The sequence below is a fragment of the Talpa occidentalis genome, unplaced genomic scaffold (genome assembly GCF_014898055.3).
Source record: "Talpa occidentalis isolate TD23 unplaced genomic scaffold, MPIMG_talOcc4v2.1 talOcc4.2, whole genome shotgun sequence".
In the NCBI taxonomy this organism is placed as follows: domain Eukaryota; kingdom Metazoa; phylum Chordata; class Mammalia; order Eulipotyphla; family Talpidae; genus Talpa; species Talpa occidentalis.
The window spans coordinates 2794994-2822528 of NW_023602073.1; the positions used below are offsets into that span (position 1 = coordinate 2794994).

Consider the following 27535-nt stretch of genomic DNA (forward strand, 5'->3'; position numbering starts at 1 on the left):
GGTTTGTGGACTGAATTTCCGGGCGCGCTGCGCGTTCCCCCCCAGGCGGCGTCCTGCTGGCCGCTGCATTCCCGCCTCCCGCCTGCACCTGCGCACCCAGGGGACGCGGCGCTGTCGGGCGTCCACGGAGCGGAGGGCGGGAAGGGCGCGGAGCCTCGGCCGGGTGTCCTGGCAGAACAGTGCGTTCGGGGCGTCGTCTCGCTGGAAGTGGAGTCCACACTCTGCAGCGACTCCTCAGCTCTGAGACGGTTGCTCCTGCGTGACCGTGGCGCAGGCAGTGGGCAGTGTCACCTTTTACTAAGTTGTGGTGAACCGTCAGCCCAGGCTCTGCCGCGCGTGGACTCGGGGCCCTTCCTGCCCTGCTAGAAGTGCCACCCGCTGCCACACGCGGTGACTCTCTGGTGTCTCCAGGCAGCGTGTGGCGGGCTCTGGCCAGGAGACTCCGGACCCCGGCAGCCGCCTCCGTCCTCTGTGCTGGACCCCAGCGCCCCCCAGCGCCGCTCCCGAGCCCTGGCGCGTCTGTGAGAGCAGCGACCATGGACGAATCTCTGGTGAGTGGCGTGTTGGCTTCAGCTCGCGGTGCATTGACTTTATGCGAGTTCATCACGGACATGTGCATTAGAAACACAGTTTTCTGCAGGGACACATTCCTCACCAGGGAAAGGTGTGGCGTAGGTCCAGGCCCTTCCCATGTCCAGCGTGCGTGGAGATGGGGCTCTGCCCTGGTGCTCCCGCAGCGCAGAGTCTGTACCTGGGTCTCCGTTGATGACGCTGAAGGTGTGGCCTGTGGCTCTTCACCCCGCTGGACAGAAACACTTCCCAGCTCTGCGCTGCTCAGGTGCGGGGTGAGGGAGGACGAGGAGGATGGGGTCTGAGGACCCGAGTGCAGAAGGGGGTGAAGGAGCCACGAGTCATTTGAAAAGGACAACTGAATTTTTAAGGCTTCTGTGCAGTTGCTGAAATCCTATAGTGTGTCCCAGGCCGCTCTCGGAGATTTTCATGCAGGCGTCAGTCTTGGCACACGTGATGTTGAGTCCACTGGGGCGTCCTCACATCCCTGCCTCTGCTCTTCTCTCAGGGGGTCTGCAAACCCCAGGTGCCCAGCAGGCTCTTCAGAGATCTTTTTTCTGGCTTTCTGGCGGTTGTTTGCACTGCTCCTGGGCATTTCTCCTTGGTGTGGTCTGCGTGCATTTCTAGTGACGCTCACTGCACCCTAAGTTGTTCCCCAGTCCAGTGACACTCTCCAGCCTTTGCCTTCCCCAAAGTTCCTGCCATGTTTGAGAACACCGTGTGTGACCTTGGGGAAATTCCATTTTTTATAATAGTTTTAAAGCTTCTTATACTTTTTTCTCTTTTACTTATTTTTCCTCCTCGATCTGTCATTGACATGTGGAGCACTAAAACCTTCTGCTGAAAGAGTTGCCAGTTTTTTCCTAGACTCCTAATGGGTCTTGCCCTACCCCTTGTTTCCCCTCTACCAAACTACCCTGGCCCATCCCGGGTCCTCCTCCCTCCCTAACTTCTCCACCCTTTCCCCTGTTCCCTCTGGTGGTCATCTTTACCTTCACATGACCCTGTTCAAGTTTTATTCAAGTATTTTGCCTGTAAATGTTTATTGGGTATTTATTTTCCACAGATGAGTGAAGCCATCTGATAATGTGTCTTTACTTTTTGGCTTATTTCACTCAAGAATAGCACCTCCTGGCGTCTCCCTGATGGCACAAGGGGTTGAGATGCAAGCGATGGGGCTGTCTGCAGTCTCTGCAGCACAGGTTCTATCCACCAGGCAGCCAGGGAGCAACCCACATGGTGCAGCAGACCTGACTGGCCTGCTGCGTCCCTCGGCAGTGTATTTCGGTCAATCTGCCTGTTCTGTTCCCTGCTGTCTGCTGAATCTCTCACCCCCTCCCCCACACCTCTGGCCTGTACCCCAACTCCCGTATGCATCAATAAATAAATTATATTTTAAATTTTTTTTTAATTTTACATTTTTTATGCAATTTTTTTTATACAGTCATGTTTTATTTGTTTGTTTGTTTGTTTATACACGCACTGGGTACAGTCAGAAGCGCAGGAAGGTGAGAGAATTCACCAGAGCCAGACCAGGGATCATAGCAGGGAGCAGGGAGCAGATCACAGCAGATCAGAGCAAAGGAGCAGCCAGGGATCAAACCAGCGCCGCAGAGGCCGCGGGCAGCTTTGTAACCCAGTGCTTAACCGCTGAGCCACTAGGAAGCCCTAAATAAATCTTTTTTAAAGAAAAACAGATTTTGGCGGCACAGATGTTGAGCCCTGGGTTGCGAAGCTGCCCGCGGACTCTGTGGTGCCAGTTCGATCCCTTGCCACCAGAGGAGGGTCCGGCTTGCTGCGCAGACCTCTCCTGCCGCCCGCTGCTCCCCTCAGCAGTGTACTTTGGTCCTTTTGCCTGCTCTGCTCCCCGCTCACTGCAAATTGCATGGGGCTCTACTCACTTCTGTCAACACCCTCCTGTTGAACAGGAAGCCACACTCACATTCCTCCAGAAGGTTAGTGAGAGAGCTGCAAGCAGGAGTTGATTTTTCTTTCCCATCCGAAACAGAAATATCACTTAACTCCTTGAAAAATAGACTTCCTAAGTTGACTTTGAGTGCAGGTGATGCAGCAAGCCCCTGGCCTAGGATTTTCAAATTGTCCTTGGCCAGTTATTACCAATGACTGTCAAATGTGATCTCGGTGGTCTGGGTGTATCCCATGGGAAAATGCCTTTTCTCAGGGAGTGGAGCTTTTACAGTTCATTTGTGACTTCGATTTTAGCTGTGTGTTGAATTCATACCTTTCTCCGCTCTTAACTATGTTGCCTCATAGCAGCAGCTTTTGAATGTGGTCTGGGCTCATAAATTAGGTGTCTGATGTGATTGTCTTTTTCTGGTGGGTTGGGCCGGGAAGGGGTTGCTTCAGCCGTGGCCAGTGATATCCTGGGGAGAAAGTGAATCCATTGGCCCTGGATTCTGTCCAGCATATTCAGTTCCTTCATTTTACATCCTAGGGAGGTGCCATGATGGTCAAGGTTACAGTACTTCTTACCGGTACCACTAGTCACCCAGATTTCTAAGTCACAGTGCGCTCATACAAGGATCTTGGGGTTCTCTGATAGGAAGAGGGAGGCTCAGAGGTGAAGTGACTTGTCTGAGGTCCTGGCTGGTTGGTGTACGAGTTGCAGCTAAAACTCGAACCTGCTATGGACTGTATTCTCTGAGCTCTTGTATCTGACTGAATGTTTTTAGAAACTCAATTATGGCTGGACTGTACCAGAAAAACTAGCTGTTTAATCTTTCCCATTGTGATTGTAAGGTGAACAGTTCTCTCTGCTTTGTCTTATAGTAGGTGAGAACAGGGACACCAATTGAGATGTTTACTTTTTGGATTTCCTGAGGCCAGCTCTCCTTAGGTTGCCCCCACCCCATCCTAGATCCAGACCTAGGGCTCCACTGCCTGAGGACTCTGCTCCACCCACTGCCTCCGTTTTTCTACTGCAGAGGCTGTGGAAGTGGGAGCTCATTAAACAAAAAGATCAAGAGTTCACCCTGCATTTCAGTTCCCTTTTGCAGCCAGGGTGGAGGGCAGAGAAAGAAAGGTGTGCTGCTCCACAATGTGGCTGCAGACTTTGCAGCCATTGGGCTGACCTCCCCCTGGGCAGGAAAGTGGACAGACTGGGAGTGCTCCCAATTTCAGGGGTGGCCCTACTGAGTGGCTTCCAGCACTTGTTACAAGAACAGTGAAGACCTCCTGGGCAGCTGCAACAGGCGATAGGCTCGGTGGTCTCACTGGATCTTGAGCTGAAGCCAGGACTGTGCTGAGTGACCCCAGTCAGTGAGCAGTGCAAAGCAGTGGCCTCCGAACCTTTCTCTTCCCCACATCCCAGTCTCTCTGTGCTGGGGTCCTGGACAGGGCAACGGAGCATTTGGCTCTCAGTCAGGCTACTAAAGTTTTGCACTGCTGAATACTCTTGAATCTGCTGTACCCTTTCTGTTTACACAGCGAGCAGAGTGATAGCAAGACTGTGCTACACGTGATGGCTCTGCACTTAGCTAGGCTGTCAGGCAGGCCGGGCTCTGCCCCATGGTGGCCTGCGGCCATTGTGTTTCCCTTCCTGTGCGGGTCTCTGCTGTCCCTGAAGCATCACCAGGATACCTTGGCAACCAGACATATGTAGAATTGGGCCCTGTGTCTAGCCCAGGGGAGGAAGAAGTTTCTAGCACTTACAGCTTTCTCTTTGCTTCCTGGTGCTTTCACAGAAATACTTCATTTTTTCTTAAACCAAAATTGCACTTGTTCAGTTGTCATTGTTGAGGATGTATTTACTGTGTTGTACAGACGTGAGTATATACATGTATGTACTTATATATATGTATGGATGTATGTAGAAAACCGAACGTATATGACAGGGTTAAGGCATGTATACTAGATATTTTGAAGTTATTTATCAAGGGGAATGATGTGTGTTATAGAGTAAACAGAGTCTGTACTTTATATATAATGCGGATAGCAAGAATAGCATCCACATTATACACAAGTTTCCTTTCCTCTTTTATTATTAAAGCGAAAAAAAAAAAAGAGGACCGTTAATGCAGCTGTTCCCAGGGTTGTGAAGGCCAGGACACCGTCGCGGGAGGGACTCCCCAGCCCTGGGGTGTGCTCTGTGTTCAGGCTCTGCCTCCCCGGGGCTTCCTGCTGTCCCCCACGGTCTACATCGCTGGGGTGAAGGGTGAGAGTAACCAGTAAAGATTGTCCAACAGAAGCGATTCTGGCTCTTCTCCTGCTGGGTCGCCTCGGGGCTGTCCTTCGGGAGCACGTGCCTCATGGGTTGTGGACTCTGAGGCAGCGATGGGAGTGGGTCGGTGGTGGTATTTAGCGTCTGTGTGGGGTTGTTAGGGGGAAAAGCTGTCCTAAGGCTAATTCCATACAGGCTTTGCGGACTCCACCCCCACCCCAGACCAAAGCCAAAACACTGGGAACTCCAAATCCCATCACCACCCAAGGGAAGGTGGCTGGGACCTGATGGTGGGGTTCAGCAGCCAGGTTGGTATAAAGCCAGACCCGTGGGCTTTGGAGGGGTTCCCCATTTTGGCTCTAGGCCAGCTTGCAGCATCCGGCCAGCTCGGAGAGTGACTTTGGGTTTCCAGGTCGGCGTATCGGGTAGGACGCATTAAAGACTTTATTTCCCTATTTTCTCCCTGAGTTGTCCATTTTCCTTATTTCCTTTTCCCTTGTAAGTAAACCTTTCATTAACCTTTGTGGGTGTGTCTGTAGTGGAGTATTAATGGGTCCCTTTTAAGCACACGGGTGAGGACCCACAGCCCGGCAACCCGTTCAATATCGGGGATGCCCTATAACAGGGTGGTGTGCGTATGTGAGCATAGGTGTGTGTAGTTCGTGTATGGTTTGTGTGTGTGTGCGTGTGTGTCTGTGTGTGCGTGTGAGAGAGAGAGGCTGGTCCACACAACACGATGAGGGCACAGACTTTAGATGGGAGAAACAAGTTTTAACCCTTTGCACTCCGAACCATTCTGGACTTTGGCTACCAGCTACTTGACGCTACTTTACGGCGGAAACATGCATTTACAGACCCTCGTATTATTTAGTATTATTTTCGAACCAAGTAACGTATTATAATGATATTGGACTTATATGAATTGGGTGACATCGAGGAATGTATATTTGCAAAAAAACAGTATTTTATTGTTTATAATTTTGTACAGTATGATAAGTTTTGTAACACTCCCCAATATGCATTGCAGGCTGATGAGTGCATGTTTGACAGTAATAAGTGGTTTGACGCCTGCCACCAGGTGTTTTCCTGTTAGAACACACAATGCAGTCCCGTTTTCTTTGTCCCACATCGGGAATATGTAGTTTATTGTTTAATCTATTGTCCGCAGAAGATGTGTATATCTTAGTAATTTTACGTTATTTTGATTTAATTTCTTGTGCCATTTCAAGATAAAACTTCAGGGAAACATGCATGTCTCAAAAAGTTGCGTTGAAATGACTCAATTCCCCGTAATCACGAATAAATTGCAATGTCCCCTGAGAGGGGACATCCACGTGATATGCTAGAATTCCGATGTCCCCTGAGAGGGGACAGTGGAGTGCAAGGGGTTAAAATTATTTATTATTCTGATGACTAAGTGACCACTTCACACTGATCTCTACAGGACTTTCCTAAGTTGTATCTGATTATTTACAAGAGCATCCTTGCTTCCTTCTTTCTTAGCGGTGTTGAAGGGTCACCATCTTCAGGGAGCTCAGGCAAATTGCTAATTGGCCTGATAGGAGCTGACTCCCGGTTGGACTGGCCTCCCTTTCCACCCTCTGCTGGCCTAGAGCGTGCATGCAGGCAGGTCTCTGGTGCATACTTTCCCTTCACTTCACAACGATGAAAAATTAGAAATAATAATACAAAGGCAAAATCTTTTGTTGCGAGCCAGCCGCAGCCGTCTGGGTGTCAGGGGTTCCTGAAGGATGGGACGGCGGTGGCGCAACTGTAGAGAATGATAAGGGAGGGGGATGAGGAGACACAGACACTGGGTCAGGGTGTGGGCCTCGTCCTGCTGAGGGTCTCCGCAGCCCTTCATTTATGCATTTCAGCCAACCTGGAGAGCGCGTGAGCACAGGCATGAGGAAGGGAACAGTCCAGAGCAGCCAGGGTTGATTGACCCTTTCGCAGATGCTGCTGTTGTGCCCAGTGTCGACAAGCGCAGCCCCCAAGGACACACAGACAGCCGCTGCAAGAGCATAAAGGAGTTTATTCCAGGCTCAAGTCCGGGATCCTGACCTCCACCGTTACATCGGTGGGTATTGCTTTACCCGAATGGGTTCAGCCTCTGCCTTTAGTTGGACTATAATGGGTGGTCAATGGGCCAACCCCTGCGGTTTCTGCCCAAACATTGGAGAAAGACTTCATCCACCACTCGGAGAGGGGTGGTTGGTCTGGCGTCAGCAATAGGCTGTACTCATCTTGAAGAGAAATAGTGAGGACATGCAGGGGAGAACCTTTCGAGCCTCTAATTTTAACTCCTTCCTGTCCAAACGAGATTTGTGCTCCTACTTTGGTTAAAAGGTCCCTTCCAATGAACGGGTACGGGCATTCAGGGATCACCACGAAGGTGTGCGAAACCTGACCTTTACCCACGTCCACGGACCTTTTAGTGGTCCAAGGACACTGCTGGCATCCGGTAGCCCCTTGCACCCATGCTGTTTTGTCAGGCAGCTTGCCCAGAGGTTCGGTGAGAACTGAATGCTGCGCTCCCGTGTCCACAAGGAAACTCAGGGGTCTTCCCTCCACTTTGAGGTTAATCTGGGCTCAGGGAGGGTCAAGTCCTGACGCCCCTAGTCGCTGTCATCCCTCATGCCACTGAGCACCAGCACAGGAGTGTCAGAAGCAGCAGTGTTATTTGAGGTCCTCCCCTGCTGCTTTGGGCATTCTTGGCCCAGTGTCCTTTCTGAGTGCGGTCTGCACACTGATCACGCTGCAGAGTCCTGCATATGGCGCTGGGGCGGCAGAAGGAGGGCAGCTTACCAGAGTCGTTCTTCCGAGTGACAACGAGCAGGATTCTGGCCATATCCCAAGCATGGCGTGCGTGTTCAGCCGCCCTTCCCTTCTGTTCTTCCCGGCGGGTGCAGTCCTCTCTCTTCAGCCGTTTCGCCGCGATGGTACACCTTTTCCGCCATCTCAATAAGATCTCGACTAGATTTTTCTCCTAGCCTGTCTATTCTCTGTAATTTCTGTTTGATGTCAGGAGCTGCTTGGTTAACAAGGGCCATTACCACCGCGGCCTTGTTTTCCTCTGCCTCTGGATCCATAGGAGTTTATTGCCGAGAAGCTTCCATGAGGCGTTCTAGAAAAGCCGCGGGGGTCTCCTCCCTTCCCTGTCGCACATCCCCCACCCTGGCCAAATGGGTGGGTTTGCGGGCTGCTGCACAACCCTGCCATTAGCATCTGGCGGTGCCCCCGGAGTCTCTCCTTACCTTCAGCCTGGTGAAAATCCCAGTCAGCGGGTCAAGGGAAACACTAAGACTATGCGGGCCGCGTTGGTGGTGGGCGTCCGTCCTCTCCAGGGACTAACTTCCTTTCGGCCATCAGTATATGATCCCGCTCCTCAGTGGTGAGGAGAACCTGCGAGAGCTGCTGGCAGTCATCCCAGTTGGGCTGATGAGTAAACGGAACAGTCTCTAGCAGATGAACAAGGTCTCTAGGGTTTTTGGAGAAACGTGCCTTTTGCACTCTCCAGTTGTAGAGGTCACTGGTCGCGAACGGCCTGTCGTGCATAGGCTGGTTGCCCTGCTCATTCGGGGACCCTGCCACGAGCAGGGGCAGGGTTGTGGAGTCAGGGGAATTCACCCTCTCCGAGTGGGTGCCTGCAGCCTGACCCTGCCCATGAGCCCAGCCCATCTCCAGGGGAGGTTGTTCCTAGGACAGTGGTTGGGGAGGGGGAGGGTTGTTAGGAGGGTTATGATAAGGCAGTGGAAAAAGAAGTTCCTCCGGAGAGTCCTGAAAAACCGCAGGTGCCCACAAGTGTTGGGGTGGGACCCAAGCAGTTTAGCCGGCGGTCCGGGTTGTGCCTGTTATGACAAAAATGGCTTTAACCAAGTAGGGGGGTTCTGGACTCGATCTTGCCAGACTAAGATATACGGGAGTTGGTCAGGATATCCAAGTCTTCCTTTACGGGTGACAGCTTCCTTCACACGACGGAAAACCTGTACACCGAAATTTCCCTCTGGGGGCCAACCAACTCCGCTTGTGGCCACTCTGAGGAGCAAAAAGTGGTTAAAGATGACTTTTTTATTTCTGTACCGAGGTCCGACCCCGTGGACCTGACATCTTTAAAATGCTGTAAAACCACAGATAATGGGGTAGATGGCGATTGACCCATGATGACAAATACTAGAATCACAGTAACAACTGACCCAAAAAACAGACCAAAAATCGACTTTTCAAAAGGCCCCGCAAAGGGGAATCTGCTCCCCCACATAGGCTGAGGGTTTTCTACTAGGTGGCCCGGGGACGTCTCCCGCGGTCCACGTCAGGGGCCTGCCAGCGCGTCCGCTTAAGACCTCTGGTGACCAAAATCACAGGTTTGCAAACAATTACAGCTCCACAAACAATATACATACAGGTACTCAGTACTACAGGTCTGCAGACTAACACCTCACCTGGGCGAGTGTTGACACCCGCCTGCGCGCTTTGAGACTCCTTTCGGTTGCTAGGTAGTTGGGGTCTACCCTCGTCGATCCCGGACGAGCCCCCAAAATGTTGTGCCCAGCGTCGACCAGCGCAGCCCCCAAGGACACACAGACAGCCGCTGCAAGAGCATGAAGGAGTTTATCACGGGCTCGAGTCCAGGCCCACGACTCGCACCGATATAACAGTGGAGGTCGGGAGCCCTGAACAAAGGGAACAGGGATCTTATATAGGGATACAGGTAGATTTCTAAAAATTAAATCATGTTGGCAATCATTCATTAGTTACATAGGTACCTAATTCATTGATTACACAGGTGCATTTGTTAACAACGGTGGGTACACAGTTATTTTATGGCTAGTTTGACCCCATTAGTGGCCTGCATTGCTCGGTTCTATTTTATGGCCACGTAGACCCATTACTCGACTCCACTGTGGCTGGCCATGTGAGATAAGACCAGAGTGGGGTGGGGGTCATAAACCCTCTTTGGAATGCAGGCTATTTAGTCTTGAGTAAGCAAAACTTGAAATACTGAGATGGCGGTGATACACAAGATGGAGGAATAGTGGCTAAGTCTTACAGCTGGGACATTTATTGTTTTTTGATTAAAAGGAGGCTCATTAGCTCAACAAAGGTTTCTCAGAATAGTCATTTCTCTGAAACGACCAGTCATTTTATTACTAGCAAAAGGCTTCTGCGGCTGCACTCACATGGCCACATTTATTGAGTGAAGGATGAACTAAGGGCTGGGGAAACAAAGGGCAGGAAGTTCCTGGGGGAAGGGAGACAGAGGGATATTTTTCTAACTAACCTATAAAGTTGAGACTAACATTTAACTCATTGATTAAAGCAGAAACCAGAAGGCGTTTATCTAGAAGTTGTCATCTATAGTATGTTGTTTTAATATTGATGGGCTATGAAGGAACCCAGGGCCTGGAGGGTGATGGTGCCAGGCAAGCTGCACTGACTCCTCCCTAGGCCCCAGCTCTCCCTTCAGGGAGGAATTCCCCTAATGTAAACAAGGAGTTTTCTGCCTAGTTTCCATATCTAACTTTAAGATTAAGGGAAAATTCCTTTCTCTGTAAGATTGCTGATGGTTGTTTGTAGTTGGAAGGAGTTACCAACATTTTATCAGAGGCATGGCCAAAGATGGTTATAGCTAGCTCAGCCAGTCACAAAACTGCTGTCGATTTATTCTCGAATGTGTATGTACTCTGACAGCTTCAATACCAAGTAGCCCCAAATAAACAGGAATGAATTAGCAGGAGTTGACTATGGTGCCTTCTGGCTTATCAAGAGTTTTCTTCTACCTTGAGCTTGGCTCACCTCTGACATTCAACTGTTATCTTTAACTGTAAAGTAAAAGACTTTCCTCCAGTTAGCCCTTGCCTTAAATGGCCACATCTCTATGCTAAAAGACTTGGCCCAGGGATGTTTACAGCCTTTTGTTCCCAGAAGTTTTGTCACTTGTTCATGTAAGGCCAAATGTTGAATTGCTGCCTTTGGCAGAGAACTACTAGTTTTATAAGAAATGTAATATTTGTATCACGCACTGCCATTTGCCATCAGACTGGTTAATTAGTGATTGATCAGTACTTGCAGTTTTACTTTTAAATGCTTATTTTAGCAGTGGTAGAAACTAGCCATAAACAAATGAGGAGACTCTAGCAGGAGTCATCTAAAGGGATTCCTGATATTTCAGAAATCTGCCCCATGTCCCGACTCTTGTCAGACGACATGAGTAGCAGGGTCCCCATGATCTTTGTATTCAGGCCTTTCTGAGCTGGTCTGATGTTCATGCATTCAGCATTTGGCCCACCCATTTAGACAATCAAGTTGCAACAAATCCTTGCCGCCAGGGGAACATCACAGCACACACATAACATTCTCACATCTTATAATCCGGTAGTACACCTAAGAGCAGTTCTGAGCAGTGAGGAAGGGAGAGCACTTAGTCAAAGCTCAAAGTACCAACTGCTCAACTGTCAAATGTGATGATGTATTTTTTCCATCAGGGTGGCCTGGCAGGCAGCCCTTGATAGAAGACTCCACTTTCCCAAGTTTTAGATCCAATGCAGGAGCTCGTCGTTCCTTCCCTAATCTGGAATTTCTTTGTGATGTTGGTTTCTCTCAAATTAGGCGCATTTCTTGTTTTGGAGACCAGGGATGATATTTTCTTCTACTAGATCAGTGTTGCTTCCATAGTTTGGGGGCACTTGCTTAATAAGAACCCATGCATTATACTACAAGTCATTCAGGTTTTTGTTTCCTGGTCAAAGAGAAGTAGAGAAGTCTGTGTCCTGCCATGCCCATGAATCCACCACCCTCTCCTGCTACACACAGAGACAGGCACAACCAGTTTCCAGTTTTACTTCTTGCTGCTTTTCTCCTATGCCTTTTTAGCACCTGTTGTGACAAGTCTGGGTGGTTCAATATGAAAAATGAAATTGTTATAGGACAGGGAGAGGGGCATCCCAAACCCCGCAAACCTACCTATTCTATGTAGGGTTCTGCCATCCGCCGCATCAACACAAAACACATGAGACTTTAATGGGAAGGAACTTTAATAAAACTAGGAAACAATACAGGAAAGGCAAAGAATATAGTTTCTAAATCAAGCCCCAAAGTTATCCGACCCCTCGTGTGTAAAACTCCATTCAAATGGGATTGGCCCAGAGCAAGGCCCCAAAGCCTGCCACAAGTCTAAAGCATCTTCCAGTGGGGACCCACAGAAAAGGGTCAGAAACAACCAGACAAGCCCAGAAGGAAAAGAGCAAAACCAACATCAAGATAAAAGCTGCCATTGTCACCTCCCCACGGGTCTCACCCACATCTGTTTCACCCAGTGCACAACCAAAAGACAAGCGCAGTTTCTTCACGTGTCTCTAGGCTCCACGCGCCTCCTCCAGGTCTCCTGGCTCCATCCTGCTTCCTTCCTTCCTCAGTCTCTCCTGCTGCTTCTTCTCTCCCTGCTCAGCTCCACCCTCTCTTGGGTGGGGCAGGGAACCGGAAACTCCCCCTTTCCTGGGGACCCCCTGTTACAAAATGACTGCAGTAATTGTCATGAGAATGAATTACGCATATATGAAGTATGTCGAATTTTCTATAGAAATGAAGAAAAAATAAATTCACCTCATTCCAAGTAGTAGGCTCCCACTTTATTAACCCATGTTTCTCACCTAAGCAGAGAAGATCCCTCTGCCTAGATATACCTGGGCCGTCTCTACATTTGGCAGCTGCAGTGGCCCCTGCTAGAAGACTGTCCGAGAATTCTAGACAACAGATGACAAAGATGTCATTTCACAGAGTTTGAGCTAAGTCACAACCAGGTAGATGTGGTACGGTGTGAGAGACCAAAACTTCTACATTCTACCAAAATGCTGATGCACAACATTCAGAGTCCTTTGTCATGTTCAAGTTCAGGCTTCCTCTTGAACCATCTCTGAGTCTACCTCTGAGTCTACATCGGGTGGGTGAATTCCTGTGAGGTGACTTGACCTGTGACTGCTTCTGCGGCAGGAATGTGGCCCACCAAGGCTGTGAGATCACCATATCGAAGTGGGTGTTTGTGTTATTGGGCAGGGAGAGGGGCAGCCCAAACCCTGCAAACCTGCCTATTCTAAATGGGTTCTGCCATCCGCCGCATCAACACAAAACATGGGACTTTAATGTGAAGGAACTTTAATAAAACTAGGAAACAATACAGGAAAGGCAAAGAATATAGTTTCTAAATCAAGCACCCAACGTGACCCGTCCCCTCGTGGGTAAAACCCATCCAAAGGGGATTGGCCCAGAGCAAGGCCCCAAAGCCTGCCACAAGTCTAAAGCACCTTCCAGTGGGGACCCACAGAAAAGGGTCAGAAACAACCAGACAAGCCCAGAAGGAAAAGAGAAAAATCAAGATAAAAGCTGCCATTGTCACCTCCCCACAGGTCTCACCCATATCTGTGTCACCCAGTCCACGACCACAAGACAAGCGCAGTTTCTTCACGTGTCTCTATGCTCCATGTACCTCCTCCTACTGGCTCCATCCTGCTTCCTTCCTCAGTCTCTCTTGCAGCTTCTCCTCTCCCTGCTCAGTTCCGCCCTCCCTTGGGTGGGGCAGGGAACCTCCCCCTTTCCTGGGGACCACCCTGTTACATTTGAACTTCCTCTAAATGCTGTCCTAATTCTGGAAACACATTTCTTTCCTGATTTTACTCAAGTTCTGTCTTCTTTTGATCCAACCAAACTCTCCCTTCGGCTATGATTGAAAATGAAACACTAAAAAATGTAAGGAGCGCTTAAGGAATTACAGATTAATTCATTTCTTGATCAGTATTTGTACTCAAATTTGATGGGAATTAAACTCCAGAATTATGTTCTAGAACATCTATGTATGTCAGTCCCATTGTCTCTGACCTGTGCACACTGGCCATCAATGCTTTGGAAGAAGGACATACTGGAAAATTTTCAAGAACGCCAAGGGGTCCTTAGTAACAGCAGGTGATAGGGCCTATGTCCACAAAGCCTGAGGGCGCTTAGCAGTCCTCAGTCTTGAATTCCCCCAAGTTATAATATCCTTTTGAGCACTCTGAGGGTTGGAAATCAGACAAGGGCTATCTGGTGCATGGTGAATCACTCGGGACCCCATCATCAAGGACTAGCAGGAACAGCAGCTAATGAGATTATTGGTGGGAACAAGACCTGTGACCCAGTCTTTCTAGGTCTGAGGCTGCTCACCTGGAATATGGGAGTTCACAGGGGAGCCTGGAGAAGTCGGTCAATCTTCAGTGTGCTGTGCTAAGGAGTCTGGACTTGACATTTATGTTTCCTCAGGCACCAAAGAGTATCTGGGAAGAGCAGCTGTGAATCAGTCCGCCTCTAAAGTGCTAGAACTATATGCATTAGAGAGGAAGCAAGTGGCAGGGAAGGGATGAGAAAAGAGGATTGCTGGAGGTGATGGAAGGCAGCATGGGCGCTAGAGGGAAGGAGCTAACCTGGAGTCCATGCCAAGGATAAATGGATCAGGGCCTCCCCGGTGGCGCAGCGGTTGAGCACTGGGATGCGAAGCTGCCCGCAGCCTCTGTAGCGCCAGTTAGATCCCTGGCTGCTCCCCGGCCAGCAGAGGAGGGTCCCACATGTCGCGCAGACCTCTCCTGCTGCCCATTGCTCCCCTCAGCAGTGTACTTTGGTCCTTGTGCCTGCTCTGCTCCCTGCTCTGGCTCTGGTGAATTCTCTTACCCTCCCATGCTTCTGACTGTACCCAGTGCTTGTATAAATAAATAAAAATCTTTAAAAAAAAAAGAAGGGTAAATGGATCAGGGGGAGACAGATGAAAGACACATCTAAGCCATGGAAGGTTCTGGAGATAAGTGAGCATTACATGAGATGTCTGGAATATGGTTCCTCTCTGGCTGACGGGCCTTTATCTGTGTTCTGAAAACAGCATGTTTGAGGGGGATGGCACATGAGAAGGAATGAGGTAGGAATTCTTTATTATTTTTCTTTTTAAAGTTTTTTTTTTCTTTCTTTTCGAGAGGCATGTTTTATATATTTATTTGTTTGTTCGTTTGCTTTGTTTATACATGCACTGGGTACAGTCAGAGGCGCGGGAGGGTGAGAGAATTTACCAGAGCCAGAGCGGGGAGCAGAGCAGCAGAAGGACCAAAGTACACTGCTGAGCGGAGCAGCAGGGGGCAGGAGAGGTCTGCATGCCATGTGGGACCTCCTCCGGAGGCTGGGGAGCAGCCAGTGATCAAACCAGCAGCGTAGAGGCCGCGTGCAGCTTAGCAACCCAGCGCTCAACCGCTGCGCCACCCGGGAGGCCCGAGGGAGGAATTCTTACTGGAACTTTCAAAAGTCTGGCTGATTCACTTCTAGAGCTGATGACAGCTATCAAGCTGTTGGCATTTGCTAGAAGAATTTTAACACCAACCATACATGGAGTGCCACACGCCCTGGGATCACATCCTCCCTTTATGGTGCTTTTCAGTTGTGCTTTTCCCAAACATGCAGTCTTCAAGTATTCGTTGCCTGCCAGGTCACTTTTCCTTTAAGTCCCCCAATCCAGGCCCCTGCACATAATTTCCCCTCAGGCATCAGTCATGAAGGCTCTTCTGTGTGGGCAGCCTCTTGTCTCCTCTCAGCTCTCAGGTGCCCGGCCTCCAGGCTTCACTCAGCACCAGAGCATTTCTTTTTTCTTTCAGTAGTCCCCATAGCTCTCCCACCACCACATCATCCGTGAACCATCACTGTGTTTTCCTCTCCTGTCTCGCCCCCCTCACTCTCCTTCCTTTGCTGTGCACCTCAGCTCTGTGGTCAGTTTGCTAGTTTTGTCTTTTTCTTGATTTTTTTTTTTTTTGCTTTTTCTACATTGCACATATCAGTGAGACCGTCCGGTATTTATCTTCTTCCTTCTGACTCCATGGGCTAGTGTACCCTTCCGGCTCCACCCTTGTTACCGCAGATGGCGTGAGTTTGTCTTTTTTGATCCCTGAGTAACATTTCATCGCGTGCCACTGCACCGGAGCATTTATGAAGAGCATCCCTGGGAAGAGCCCAGCAGGAGTGGACCTGCCTCAGCTGTGTCACTCTTTGGTCTCAGCTGTCCTGAGCCTCCCTGCTCTGTCCTCTGACCTCTCCTGGGTCTTCTCTCTCACCAGCTGGCCTGTGACCTCCAAGTGGGTCCCCCATCTGTTTACAATGACTTCTTGCTTTCGTTCATTGGAACTGAAGCCTCGGACATGGGCGTCTGGACCTGTTTTTCTGGACATTTCTGTACATTGGTATCCTCCTCTTTGCATGAGCAAGTGAAGGCAGCCCTCTTTATTCTATCGCTTGGTCTCATCCTTCCCAGCCTGCTCTGCGGGAGGCTGCGCCTTCCATGCTGTCTCTTGACATTGTCCGGGCATTAGGAGAGACTCCGAGAAGCGGGGTCCCTCTGCTCCCCTGAAGAGGGAAAGTTGTACTTCCTAGAAAAGGGGAGTCCTTGCACCTCCCAAAGAAGATCTGAACTAGGGAGTCTCCATGGCAAAGCCTGCTAAAGCTCTCCTCTTTGTTCCTGGTTAATGCTGAAGTAAGTTAGTTATTCATTGACCTCTGTAAACTTAATTGGGACCCAGGTGACAATTGGCTTATTGTTCTTACGCATGAACTGTCACAAAAGAAGTAAAAATTGTTAAAGATATAGTTAGGAAAGAAATGGTTTGGCCCTGAGAACTATGGAGAACAAGCTGCTCTTAACCCACTGTGCCTAACCTGGGGGGTACCTGCTTGCGGCAACAGTACATCTCCTGGTGTATGGAAAAGTGAGCAGTATGCAGCTTATGGGGACGTTCGGTATTTCTAGTTGAAGGTTAGATTTCTGTAGAACTAAACAGTATTGATGAGTTACTTTAGATCACTTTGAAGTAATTGATAATGGGCTGGAGGAATTGAGTACTAGGGAATGGGTTGATTTTAGTCATAGAGCATAACAATGGACTTTCATGTCCACTCGGAAATTAGGAAGGCTTCACAGGGTGATTGATTGTTACTGAACATTGTACTGTCTTAGACAATGGATTACGTTAGAAAAAGAGCTGTACCTAGGGGAGTCATTGTCCCTGTAGATTTTCTTAATCAGATAAAGGAAGTGTCCTTTTGTAGTATGAGATCAAGAGGGTCTTTGTATGTTCATGAGAAAATAAGTGATGGTCTCTGTTCTGCTTTGATGCTTATGCTGATGTCATCTCACCGCGGGCCTTAAGGTATAAAGAAAGACCTGCTGAGACCCTCGGGAGGAGATACTTGCAGGAGAGAAGGTGTCTGTGTCTTCCTCACTTCTACCTGGCTCCCCTTCCCCTCAGCCCTCCAAAAAACTTCACCAAGGCCGTCCTCTCCTGCTGAGATCCTTGGCAGGACATCTAGCTGGAGCTGGTCTCCAACCTGCTCAGATTCCCCACCTTGAACACTCCCTGTTCACTGAACTCCGCCCTTTATCCTTTCATCAGACAGGAGTATGGAATCAGGGAAGAGGTAAAATGCATGTTGATTTTCCCTAATTCTAACTGAAATGTAGCATTTTATTTAATGGTGGCATCCAATTACAGTTGTAGCAGCAGTGTCTGTGATTGTCCTGCCAGCAGAACCACATGTATTTTCAGCTCTCATGATTCGTTTTGCTTTTACAGTTGACTGACCCTTATGGAACAGGGGGTTGGGGCATTGATCCCGGGCAGTGGAAAATCCATGTATGACTTTTCAGCCCCCGGAAACATTATAGTCATCCCTTGGTATCTGGGGGAATTGGATTTAGAATCACACCCCCACACCCTCAGCAGATAGCAGAAGTGCACAGATGCTTAAGTTCCATAGAGTTGGCCTGGAGAGTCCTCAACACAGGGTCAACCTGCTGACATCTGTTCACCGGACCGATTTCTGCACCACGAGCCAAAACACCACCAGGCCCTGATGTCATGTTGCTGGGCTTTGCCCCTTGCGGTTTCTGCCCTCTGGGTTCACTCAGTTCCAGCAGGGAATCAGCTGGTCAGTGGCTTTGTTCTGGTCACCGGGTGGCGCCAGAGACCTGCACTTGCTGACCTTGCTTTTCCCCAGTGGTTCTCTGAGAAAAGGTTGGGGGGGGCACCTTAACACAGGGGCTGTCATTCAAGCCAGGTGCTGTGTCTGCAGCGTGTTCACCTGGCTCTGTGCCCACAGCTGTGTGGATCCTGCCCCCGAATGCTGCGCTCTAGGTCTCAGTTCCAGGGCTGTCATGTCCAAAACACTGGCTGTCGCCCTGTGCAGTGCCCGCTGCTAGGGCGTGACCCACACCCAGGATCCTGTGCCTGGTTCTCTGTCCCAGGATGGGGTCTTGCTCCCTGCCTGGTTTCCCTTCTTACCTCCGTTGGCCACACTGTGCTACTTTTCCAGTGTCCAAACCTTGGACAGTTTATCTGCATTTATTGAAGTGATTCTTTATTCAGTTTCCACACACAGCTCTCTCCTAGATGTCCTCCTGCTCTTTTTTTCATGTTTGTTAATGTCGGATTTAACTAGTATGCAGTCCCTGATACTGCAGGAAATTATTCTGCGGTAGTCACATTTTCTGTGTTCTCTCTATTTTATTCTCACTGACTGTTTTCTTTAAGGTACTTCCTCAGGCATTTGTTTATTCACTCAGTATGTTCATGGAAAGATTTTGACAGTGGTAAATTTTCTCTTAGTGGTGGTAAGAACAGTAATCACGGAAGTGGCCTTTGCTTTGTTGAAGTGATATTCTGTGAGAAAGGAAAATGTGGGCCTCCCTGGTGGTGCAAGGGGTTAAAAGTACAGCACTGTGAAAGTATCTGTGGCCTCTGCAGCTCGAGTTCGATCCCCATCCAGCCAGGGAGCTAGCCACATGGTGTGGCAGACCTCTCCTGTCTGGTCTGCTGCTCCCCTCAGCAGTGTATTTTAGTCATCCTGCGTGTTCTACTCCCCACTGTGACTCTGGCAAATCCTCTCACCCCCTACACTTCTGGCCTACCCCTCTGCTCTTGTATGCATAAATGAATGAAATCAATCTTTAAAAAAAAAAAATAAGAGTTCAAGACTATGGTGTGGGGAATGTATAGTTATTTTCTATGTCCTTTTTTAGCAACCTTACTTGAGATATTGTGAAGACACCTGATGAATATAATTCAGCCCTAAATCACTTCACTCTATGGCTTTCTCCTGGTATGTACGTGGAGTCTTTTTTTTTTTTTTTTTTTTTAGAGGCATGCTTTTTATTTATTTATTTATTTGTTTGTTTGCTTGTTTTTTTTTTGTTTATACATGCACTGGGTACAGTCAGAAGCGCGGGAGGGTGAGAGAATTCACCAGAGCCAGAGCGGGGAGCAGAGCAGGCAGAAGGACCGAAGTACACTGCTGAGGGGAGCAGCGGGCGGCAGGAGAGGTCTGCGCGCCATGTGGGACCCTCCTGTGGTGGCCGGGGAGCAGCCGGGGATCGAACCGGCGCCGCAGAGGCTGCGGGCAGCTTCGCAACCCAGCGCTCAACTGCTGCGCCACCGGGGAGGCCCTGTACGTGGAGTCTTGTATTGCACTTTTCGTGCGTCAAACATCTAAGGGAACCTCCTCCAGGTGATGAGTTTCTTTACATCTTAATTGCTTGGGTACATTTACGATGGTGTCATGTATCTTGAATGAAGAAAATCTAAATGGATATGCTGTTTGTGGCTGACTGAAAAGATTGATTTCAATCACCCAGAGGAGCCGTGGACTTCATTGTGGGCATAAAAGTTAGGCAGAGAAACATGCTGAAGTTCAACTCATTTCATCATTTTCTCCTACAGGGAATACACTAACAGTTTATTAATATCCTCATGTGTCTTCATGGTCATAATGGAGCCATGAATATTATTGGACGTTGTTTCCAAAAGAAATCTTCACAAACATGTGATGAAGGAGCAGGTGAGCTTTTCATAACAGCGTGGAATTCTTGTGCATTCACATTAGCTAAGCACAGCATCTTTATGTTGAACATCGACTCTGTGATCCAGATATCAGAAGGTCAAGATGCTTCTTAAATACCTGAATCTTGATTTTGATGAAATGTGTCTTGGTATCTGACTGTCTTATTTAGACTATATGTGAACTTCTTATGTGTATATATATATTTTTTTATTATAGAGGCATGTTTTATTTATTTATTTATTTTATTTGTTTGTTTGTTTTGTTTACACATGCACTGGGTACAGTCAGAAGCGCGGGAGGGTGAGAGAATTCACCAGAGCCAGAGCAGGGAGCAGAGCAGGCAGAAGGACCGAAGTACACTGCTGAGGGGAGCAGCGGGCGGCAGGAGAGGTCTGCGCGCCATATGGGACCCTCCTCTGGTGGCCGGGGAGCAGCCGGGGATGGAACCGGCGCCGCAGAGGCCACGGGCAGCTTCGCAACGCATCGCTCAACCGCTGCGCCACTGGGGAGGCCCTATGTGAACTTCTTATGTGTATTTTTTAAATTAGTTCATACAAGAGCTGGGGTGCAGGCTGAAGGGGTGTGTGTGTGTGAGAGAGAGAGAGAGAGATGGGGAGGATTCACCAGAGACAGTGTGGGGCGCAGAACAGGCAGACAGAGGAATACACTGCTGAGGGGAGCAGCAGGCACCACAGGAGAGGTCAGCCCAGCCCTGTGGGTCGCTCCCTGCTGTGGAGGGGTGGATAGCTTCTGAGTCAGCGCAGTGCTTAACCCCTTCAGCCCCCGACAATTCCTATCCCCCTTATTTTAACCCTAATCCCTCCTCCCTCTGACCCCAAAACCCCCTGTTTGAGAAACCCCATCTCTGGTTTATAGTTGCTTGTAGTTGAACATCTCTTACCTGTGCTTTTTCAAACCCCTTCATTGCTTGAACATTCTGTTTTCGGGTTCAGTTTTTGTTTACTGTAAGTTGGAGATCCCAGGCTTTGAGGTCACAGGAGTAAAATATTGGCACACACTTGTACATGCTTTTCATTTGTTATGAAGCTCCTTTTGCACATGCTTCCAGGTATGTGTCTGTTACACCTGCCAACCAGGTTATCAGCTCCTCAACGAGCAAATTTTATTCATCCTTTTTTTCTTAGAATCATACAGACTTTGAAATTGATAAGGTAAGCTATAGTTCTGCTTTAAGGACCGAACGGGTGAATGTAGACGCGAGGCTCTTTCAACTGGGAATTCTATACATCCTATATAGGACCAAAGGCCCACAAAATAAGATGTTTGTACTTGCTCTGTCTGACCCAGGCTGCCGGCCCGGAGATGAGAAATGTTTCCTCAGAAGGGACGGTGTCATTTGAAGACGTGGCTGTGAACTTCACCTGGGAGGAGTGGCGCTACCTGAGTGAAGCTCAGAGGACCCTGTACTGGGATGTGATGCTGGAGACCCGCAGTCACCTGGTGTCCCTAGGTGAGGAAGCGCCAGTGTAACACTCTAGTGCAATGCTGTCTTCTGCACCGAAATGTGTGCACTTGCTTATGAAACTGAGTGCTGGTGAGGTTGAACATGCAGGCAGTGTACATTGTGGGTGTTTCGGTTTTTGTTTTTTGGTATTTTTAGGAAAGATTCAGATTGGCCTCTTTTGTATATGTCGTCACACTGCATTTGATAGTTTTCAAAGACTGAAGTTAAGCTTGATTGAAGACCAACACTGTTTCTCATCACAGGGCATTGTGTTTACGATCCTGAGGAGAGCATCAGGTCGGAGCAGGGAGTACAGCCGTGGTCTGTGGACGATCCCCCAAGCCAGGACCTCTCAGGTCAGTCAGTGCTTGCCAGGCTGGGAGGCTGAGAGGAGGCTGGCAGTGTGGCCAGTGATAATGGCCACACTGAGGTGCTTCGCATTGTGCTACCTTGGACAGTGTGTCTGCATACATCAAACTGATTCTTTCTTCTTTCTTTCTTTTTTTTTTTTTTTAAGATTTATTTATTTATTTATTTATTTATTTATTTATGCAAGCATGGGGTACAGTCAGACAGAAGCGCAGGAGGGCAAGAGAACTCACCAGAGACAGAGCCATGAGCAGAGCAGGCAGAAGTACCGAAGTACACTGCTGAGGGGAGCATGGGGCGGCAGGAGAGGTCTGCGCGTCATGCGGGACCCTCCTCCGGTGGCCGGGGAGCAGCCAGGGATCGAACCGGTGCTGCAGAGGCCTCGGGCAGCTTCGCAACCCAGCACTCAACCACTGCGCCACCGGGGAGGCCCTCAAACTGATTCTTTATTCAGTGCCCAAATATTGCTCTCGTGTATTTCCTCCTGCTCTTTTAATGGTGTTTATCTATGTTCTTAAACCAGTATGCAGTCCCTGATACTGTGGGGATTATTCTGCATTAATCACGTTTCTGTATTCTCTCTCTTAGTGTATTCTCATAGACTACTTTCTTTAGGTACCTGTTCAGGAATTATTTTTTTCTGTATGTTCATGGGAAGTTTAGCCAGTGGTAAATTTTCTATGAGAGGGGAGAGCAACAGTACTCACAGAAATGATCTTTGCTTTCTGAAGTTATACACTGTGTGAGGAAAGAATATATTAAATACATTTATTGATAGAGAGGTAAAGCCACAGAGGATGTTTGACCAGCATGAGTGAAACAAAGTGGAGGATGTTGTTTTTGCGTGTGTGCTCCATACGCATCATTATGGAGATTAATTCTTTTCTTTCAGAGCTCAGGTGAGGTGAATGGCTTGCACTGACATGTCATATCTATAGTTCCCTCTCCAGTCTGGGCTAGTGGCTGTCTATTGCTATTAAAGATGTCACTTTGCAGGTGACCAACTCAAAAGGGATAGAGGTTCGTTGAGTGGAGAGTTATTTAGAACATGAGTAGTGTTTCAGGGGCAAGCCTTGCGACCGCCCACATAGTAAATGGTGAGGCTGAGGAGGACCCAGAAATTGTTCATCATTGGAAGGGATGTTCTGTGACATGGGAGGGGGAACCTGAGGTGGTGGTTTCTAAAGCCATGGCTCCATGAGTTTGAGGTTCGGGGCTCATACCTTGGGGAGCAGTGTGACCTGTGCAATTCCACCTTGTCGTGGGCATTGTTGGGAGGAAAGTAAAGGAATCAACGACAGTGTGATGTAGGTGAGAGTCACACACGACATAGAAACTGGAGTTACTCTGAACAAAGTAGAAACACAGGTTCCAAGCAGTGTAGTGGGAATACCAGGGTGTTGCTCTCAAAAGCATATGGGAAAAGCCGTTAACGCTGATAGCCACAGGCAGGATGCAGAACTTTTTTCCTGTCACTCAGCAGGGAATATGGGACATGATGATGGGGCGGAGTTTGCTGCATGTGTTAGATTTCTGATCCTTATGCGATATGATATTTAAATAAGAACTGACAGGTCTCTGCCGTGGAGGGAAGCGCATGCCTCTGAGAACCTCTGCAGGTGTCGTGGCCAGGGCCGGGGTGGAAAGAAAAACTAAAAAAAGGCGAAGCAGGGCCTCCCCGGTGGCGCAGCGGTTGAGCGCTGGGTTGCGAGGCTGCCCGTGGCCTCTGCGGCGCCGGTTCGATCCCCGGCTGCTCCCCAGCCACCGGAGGAGGGTCCTACATGGCGCGCAGACCTCTCCTGCCGCCCGCTGCTCCCCTCAGCAGTGTACTTCGGTCCTTCTGCCTGCTCTGCTCCCTGCTCTGGCTCTGGTGAATTCTCTCACCCTCCTGCGTTTCTGACTGTACCCAGTGCATGTATAAACAAAAAACAAACAAATAAATAAATAAAATAAAAACATGCCTCTATAAAAAAAAAAAAAAAATGGCGAAGCAGATTTCTTGTGTCTCAGCAGGCCTCTTGCTTAAAGTGCTTAGGCAATGACTGGGTCACTCCATCCACAGGTTTCCGGGAAAGCCATGTCCTCTGCAAGGCTTGGTTATTCAGAAAGTTCCTGCAAGAGCTGCACAGGGTCTGTCTAAGAAAGAAAGCATGTAGGATCTATGTTGGGTGAAATGCTTCTGGTTGAAATCAACAACTTTAGTTAAAGGACTGCTTTTTTTTTTTTTTTTTTTTTTTTCAAATTTTTTTTTTTAATAGAGGCATGTTATTTATTTATTTGTTTGTTTTGTTTATATATGCACTGGGTACAGTCAGAAGCGCGGGAGGGTGAGAGAATTCACCAGAGCCAGAGCGGGGAGCAGAGCAGGCAGAAGGACCGAAGTACACTGCTGAGGGGAGCAGCGGGCGGCAGGAGAGGTCTGCGCGCCATTTGGGACTCTCCTCCGGTGGCCGGGGAGCAGCCGGGGATCAAACCTGCGTCGCAGAGGCCGCGGGCAGCTTCACAACCCAGTGCTCAACTGCTGCGCCACCAAGAAGGCCCTAAAGGACTGTTTTTACCAAATATTTATGATTTTATAAAACCATGGTGAAATTAGTTTTACTGCTTTGTTGTGCTGATTTGGCATTAGAAAATCTGTTAATTGGGGCCTCCCTGGAGACCTAGGGATTAAGTCTCTTAACTCTCACTATTATGGCCTGAGTTTGATCTACAGTGAAGGAGCTCACCCACTTTGGCACAGCAGACCTCTCCTGTCTCACCCGCTGCTCCCCTCAGCAGTGTATTTCAGTCTATCTGCCTGTTCTGTTCAACACACTGTCTCCATGCTCCCCTATAACACCCCACTCCTGCACCTCTGGCCTACACCCCAGATCTTCTATACTAAAATACAAAATACCAAGAAATCTATTCTCCCCATAATTTGCTACGGGCAAAAAGCATGAATCAGAGAATCAGTACCTGTAAATTATATTATAATATAGGAGCTTTTGTGCCGCATAGTAGTATTCACTCAAAATGCTTCCTTTTTAGAGACATGATCAGTTTTTTCTCACTTTAGATGTTCATGCTGTGGATCACCTGACTCACAACATCCCTGCAAATCAGGGCAGACATGTGTGGCAAGTTCTTACCGCCAGCAGCAAAATACCATCCAACGAGAGAACTTACTTAATGGAAAAAAGCAGTTTAGACTCAATTCACTGTTTGAACCATAGTATCAAAAATGGAAACAATTCAGCAATGATGCCTGAGAACTTTACTATACATAGGACCATGATGATCCCTGGTGAGCCTCATGAGGAGCATGCTGGAGAGAACGAGGAGGTCTTTATTAGGATGAGGGAACCCAGCAAGTATCCTGAGCACCTTAGTTACCAGGTGATTCAGAACTTTCAACAACCTTTTGAATTTCGTGAACAAGGAAAAGTCTTGAGTGAAGAAACAATATTTTCACCTAGAGGAGCCCTTCCGGAAGGGGCTGCCCGTAAATGCAATGAGTGCAGGGACACCCGTGATGACGCACCTTTCCATGTCCGAGACAGAACCCAAGGAAGACAGACTCCCTGCAGTTGTAATGAAAAGCGGGGAGCTGCGGAGATGACTCGAATGCATTTGAATCCTCCTAGGTATGTTGAACATGAGCAGCAGGAATGTTATGAAAGTGGGGCCAGTCTCAGCAACACATTTCACACCTATCCGCATGAGAGTACCCATTTAGGACAGAATAATTTTGCATATAAGAGATATGGTGAAGCGGCCTCTAAAACCTCTGTTCTGACTGAACATCAGAAATCACAAGGAGACGATCAACCTGATGAGTGTGGGGTCACCTCTCAGAATTCCTTACAGAGGGGACACCAGAGAAATCTCATTGCAGTGAAGTTGTTTGGCTCTAACGATTATGTGAAAACTTTCTCATGGAAGACTGCCCGCACTGTACATCCACAATCTCAAACGGGAGTGAAGCGCTACGCATGTCAGGTTTATAAGAAAACTTTCAGGCACAAATCTGCTTTTAGTGTCCATCAGAGAACTCATACCTGGGAGAAACCCTATGAATGTCAGGCATGCAGGAAAGTGTTCTCCTGTAAGTCAGTTCTTGTTCTACATGAGAGGACTCACACTGGAGAGAAACCCTATGAATGTGAAGGGTGTGGGAAAGCTTTTTCCAGTAAGTATTACCTCAGTGAGCATCGGAGAATTCATAGTGGAGAGAAGCCTTTTGAATGTCAAGAGTGTAGGAAGACTTTCTCGTGGAAATCATCCCTCACTCACCATCAGAAAAGTCACACTGGAGAGAAACCCTATGAATGTGAAGGGTGTGGGAAAGCTTTTTCCAGTAAGTATTACCTCAGTGAGCATCAGAGAATTCACACTGGAGAGAAGCCTTATGTATGTCAAGAGTGTGGGAAGACTTTCTGCCAGAAATCATCCCTCAGGAAACATAAGAGAAGTCACACTGGAGAGAAGCCTTATGAATGTCAAGAGTGCGGGAAGACTTTCTACCAGAAATCATCCCTCACTGAACATCAGAGACTTCACACTGGTGAGAAACTCTATGATTGCGAAGGGTGTGGGAAAGCTTTTTCTACTAAGGCACACCTTATTAGACATAAGAGGAGTCACACTGGAGCTAAACCCTATGATTGCAAAGAGTGTGGGAAAGCTTTTCCCAGTAAGTATTACCTCAGTGCGCATCAGAAAATTCACAGTGGAGGGAAGCCTTATGAATGTCAAGAGTGTAGGAAGACTTTCTCCTGGAAATCATCCCTCAGTGACCATCAGAGAAGTCACACTGGAGAGAAACCCTATTGTGAAAAGTGTGGGAAAACTTTTTCTAGTAAGTCATACCTCATTATTCATCAGAGAAGTCACACTGGAGAGAAACCTTATGAATGTGAAGAGTGTGGGAAAGCTTTTTCTAGTAAGTCATCCCTCACTGTCCATCAGAGAAGTCACACTGGAGAGAAACCCTATTATTGTGAAAAGTGTGGGAAAACTTTTTCTAGTAAGTCACACCTCATTACTCATCGGAGAATTCACACTGGAGAGAAACCCTATGAATGTGAAGGGTGTGGGAAAGCTTTTTCCAGTAAGTCATCCCTCAGTCACCATCAGAGAAGTCACACTGGAGAGAATCTGTATGAATGTCAAAGGTGTGGGAAAGCTTTTTCCAGTAAGTCTTACCTCAGTGAGCATCAGAGAATTCACACTGGAGAGAAGCCTTATGAATGTCAAGAGTGTAGGAAGACTTTCCAGTGGAAATTATCCCTCAGTCTCCATCAGAGAATTCACACTGGAGAGAAGCCTTATGAATGTCAGGAGTGTAGGATGACTTTCCAGTGGAAATCATCCCTCAGTGAGCATCAGAGAATTCACACTGGAGAGAAGTCTTATGAGTGTCAAGTGTGCAGGAAGACTTTCCACCTGAAATCATTACTCACTGAACATAAGAGACTTCACGCTGGTGAGAAACGCTATTATTGCGAAGAGTGTGGCAAAGCTTTTTCTACTAAGGCACACCTCATTAGACATAAGAGAAGTCACACTGGAGAGAAACCCTATGATTGTGAAGAATGTGGCAAAGCTTTTTCTACTAAGGCACACCTCATTAGACATCAGAGAAGTCACACCGGAGAGAAACCGTATGAATGTGAAGGGTGTGGGAAAGTTTTTTCCAGTAAGTCTTACCTCAGTGAGCATCAGAGAATTCACACTGGAGAGAAGCGTTATGAATGTCAAGAGTGTGGGAAGACTTTCCAGTGGAAATCATCCCTCACAAAACATAAGAAAAGTCACACTGGAGAGAAGCCTTATGAATGTCAAGAGTGCAGGAAGACTTTCCACCAGAAATCATCCCTCACTGAACATCAGAGACGTCACACTACTGAGAAACGCTTTGATTGCTAAGGGTGTGGGAAATCTTTTTCCCGTAAGTCACACCTCATTAGTCATGAGCAGTTACACTGGCGAGAAACCCTATGAATGTGAAGAGTGTGAAAGCTTTTTCTAGTAAACCACACCTCATTACACATCAGAATTCATACTGGAGAGAAATCCTATGA

At 48.2% G+C, this 27535-nt stretch overlaps 2 protein-coding genes across 5 annotated transcripts in view; one reads left to right on the plus strand and one right to left on the minus strand.

Moving 5' to 3' along the window:
• The window catches only part of LOC119253347 (zinc finger protein 420-like), a 316892-nt gene that overhangs the window by 50618 nt on the left and 238739 nt on the right, over nucleotides 1-27535 (minus strand). The gene's annotated exons all lie outside the window — the stretch shown is intronic.
• Nucleotides 326-27395, plus strand: LOC119251624 (zinc finger protein 585A-like). Its single transcript, XM_054698277.1, has 4 exons — nucleotides 326-551; nucleotides 20945-21107; nucleotides 21365-21457; nucleotides 24529-27395. Exons 1-4 carry the CDS (start codon nucleotides 537-539, stop codon nucleotides 27378-27380), a joined length of 3123 nt encoding a protein of 1040 aa, XP_054554252.1. The 5' UTR covers nucleotides 326-536; the 3' UTR covers nucleotides 27381-27395.

Bases quoted from the DNA above. Each gene is read 5' to 3' on its own strand.
- LOC119251624 (XM_054698277.1), top strand. The intron at 21,108-21,364 runs GTGAGGAAGCGC...TTCTCATCACAG, and splicing joins CAGTCACCTGGTGTCCCTAG to GGCATTGTGTTTACGATCCT. The intron at 21,458-24,528 runs GTCAGTCAGTGC...TTCTCACTTTAG, and splicing joins CCCAAGCCAGGACCTCTCAG to ATGTTCATGCTGTGGATCAC.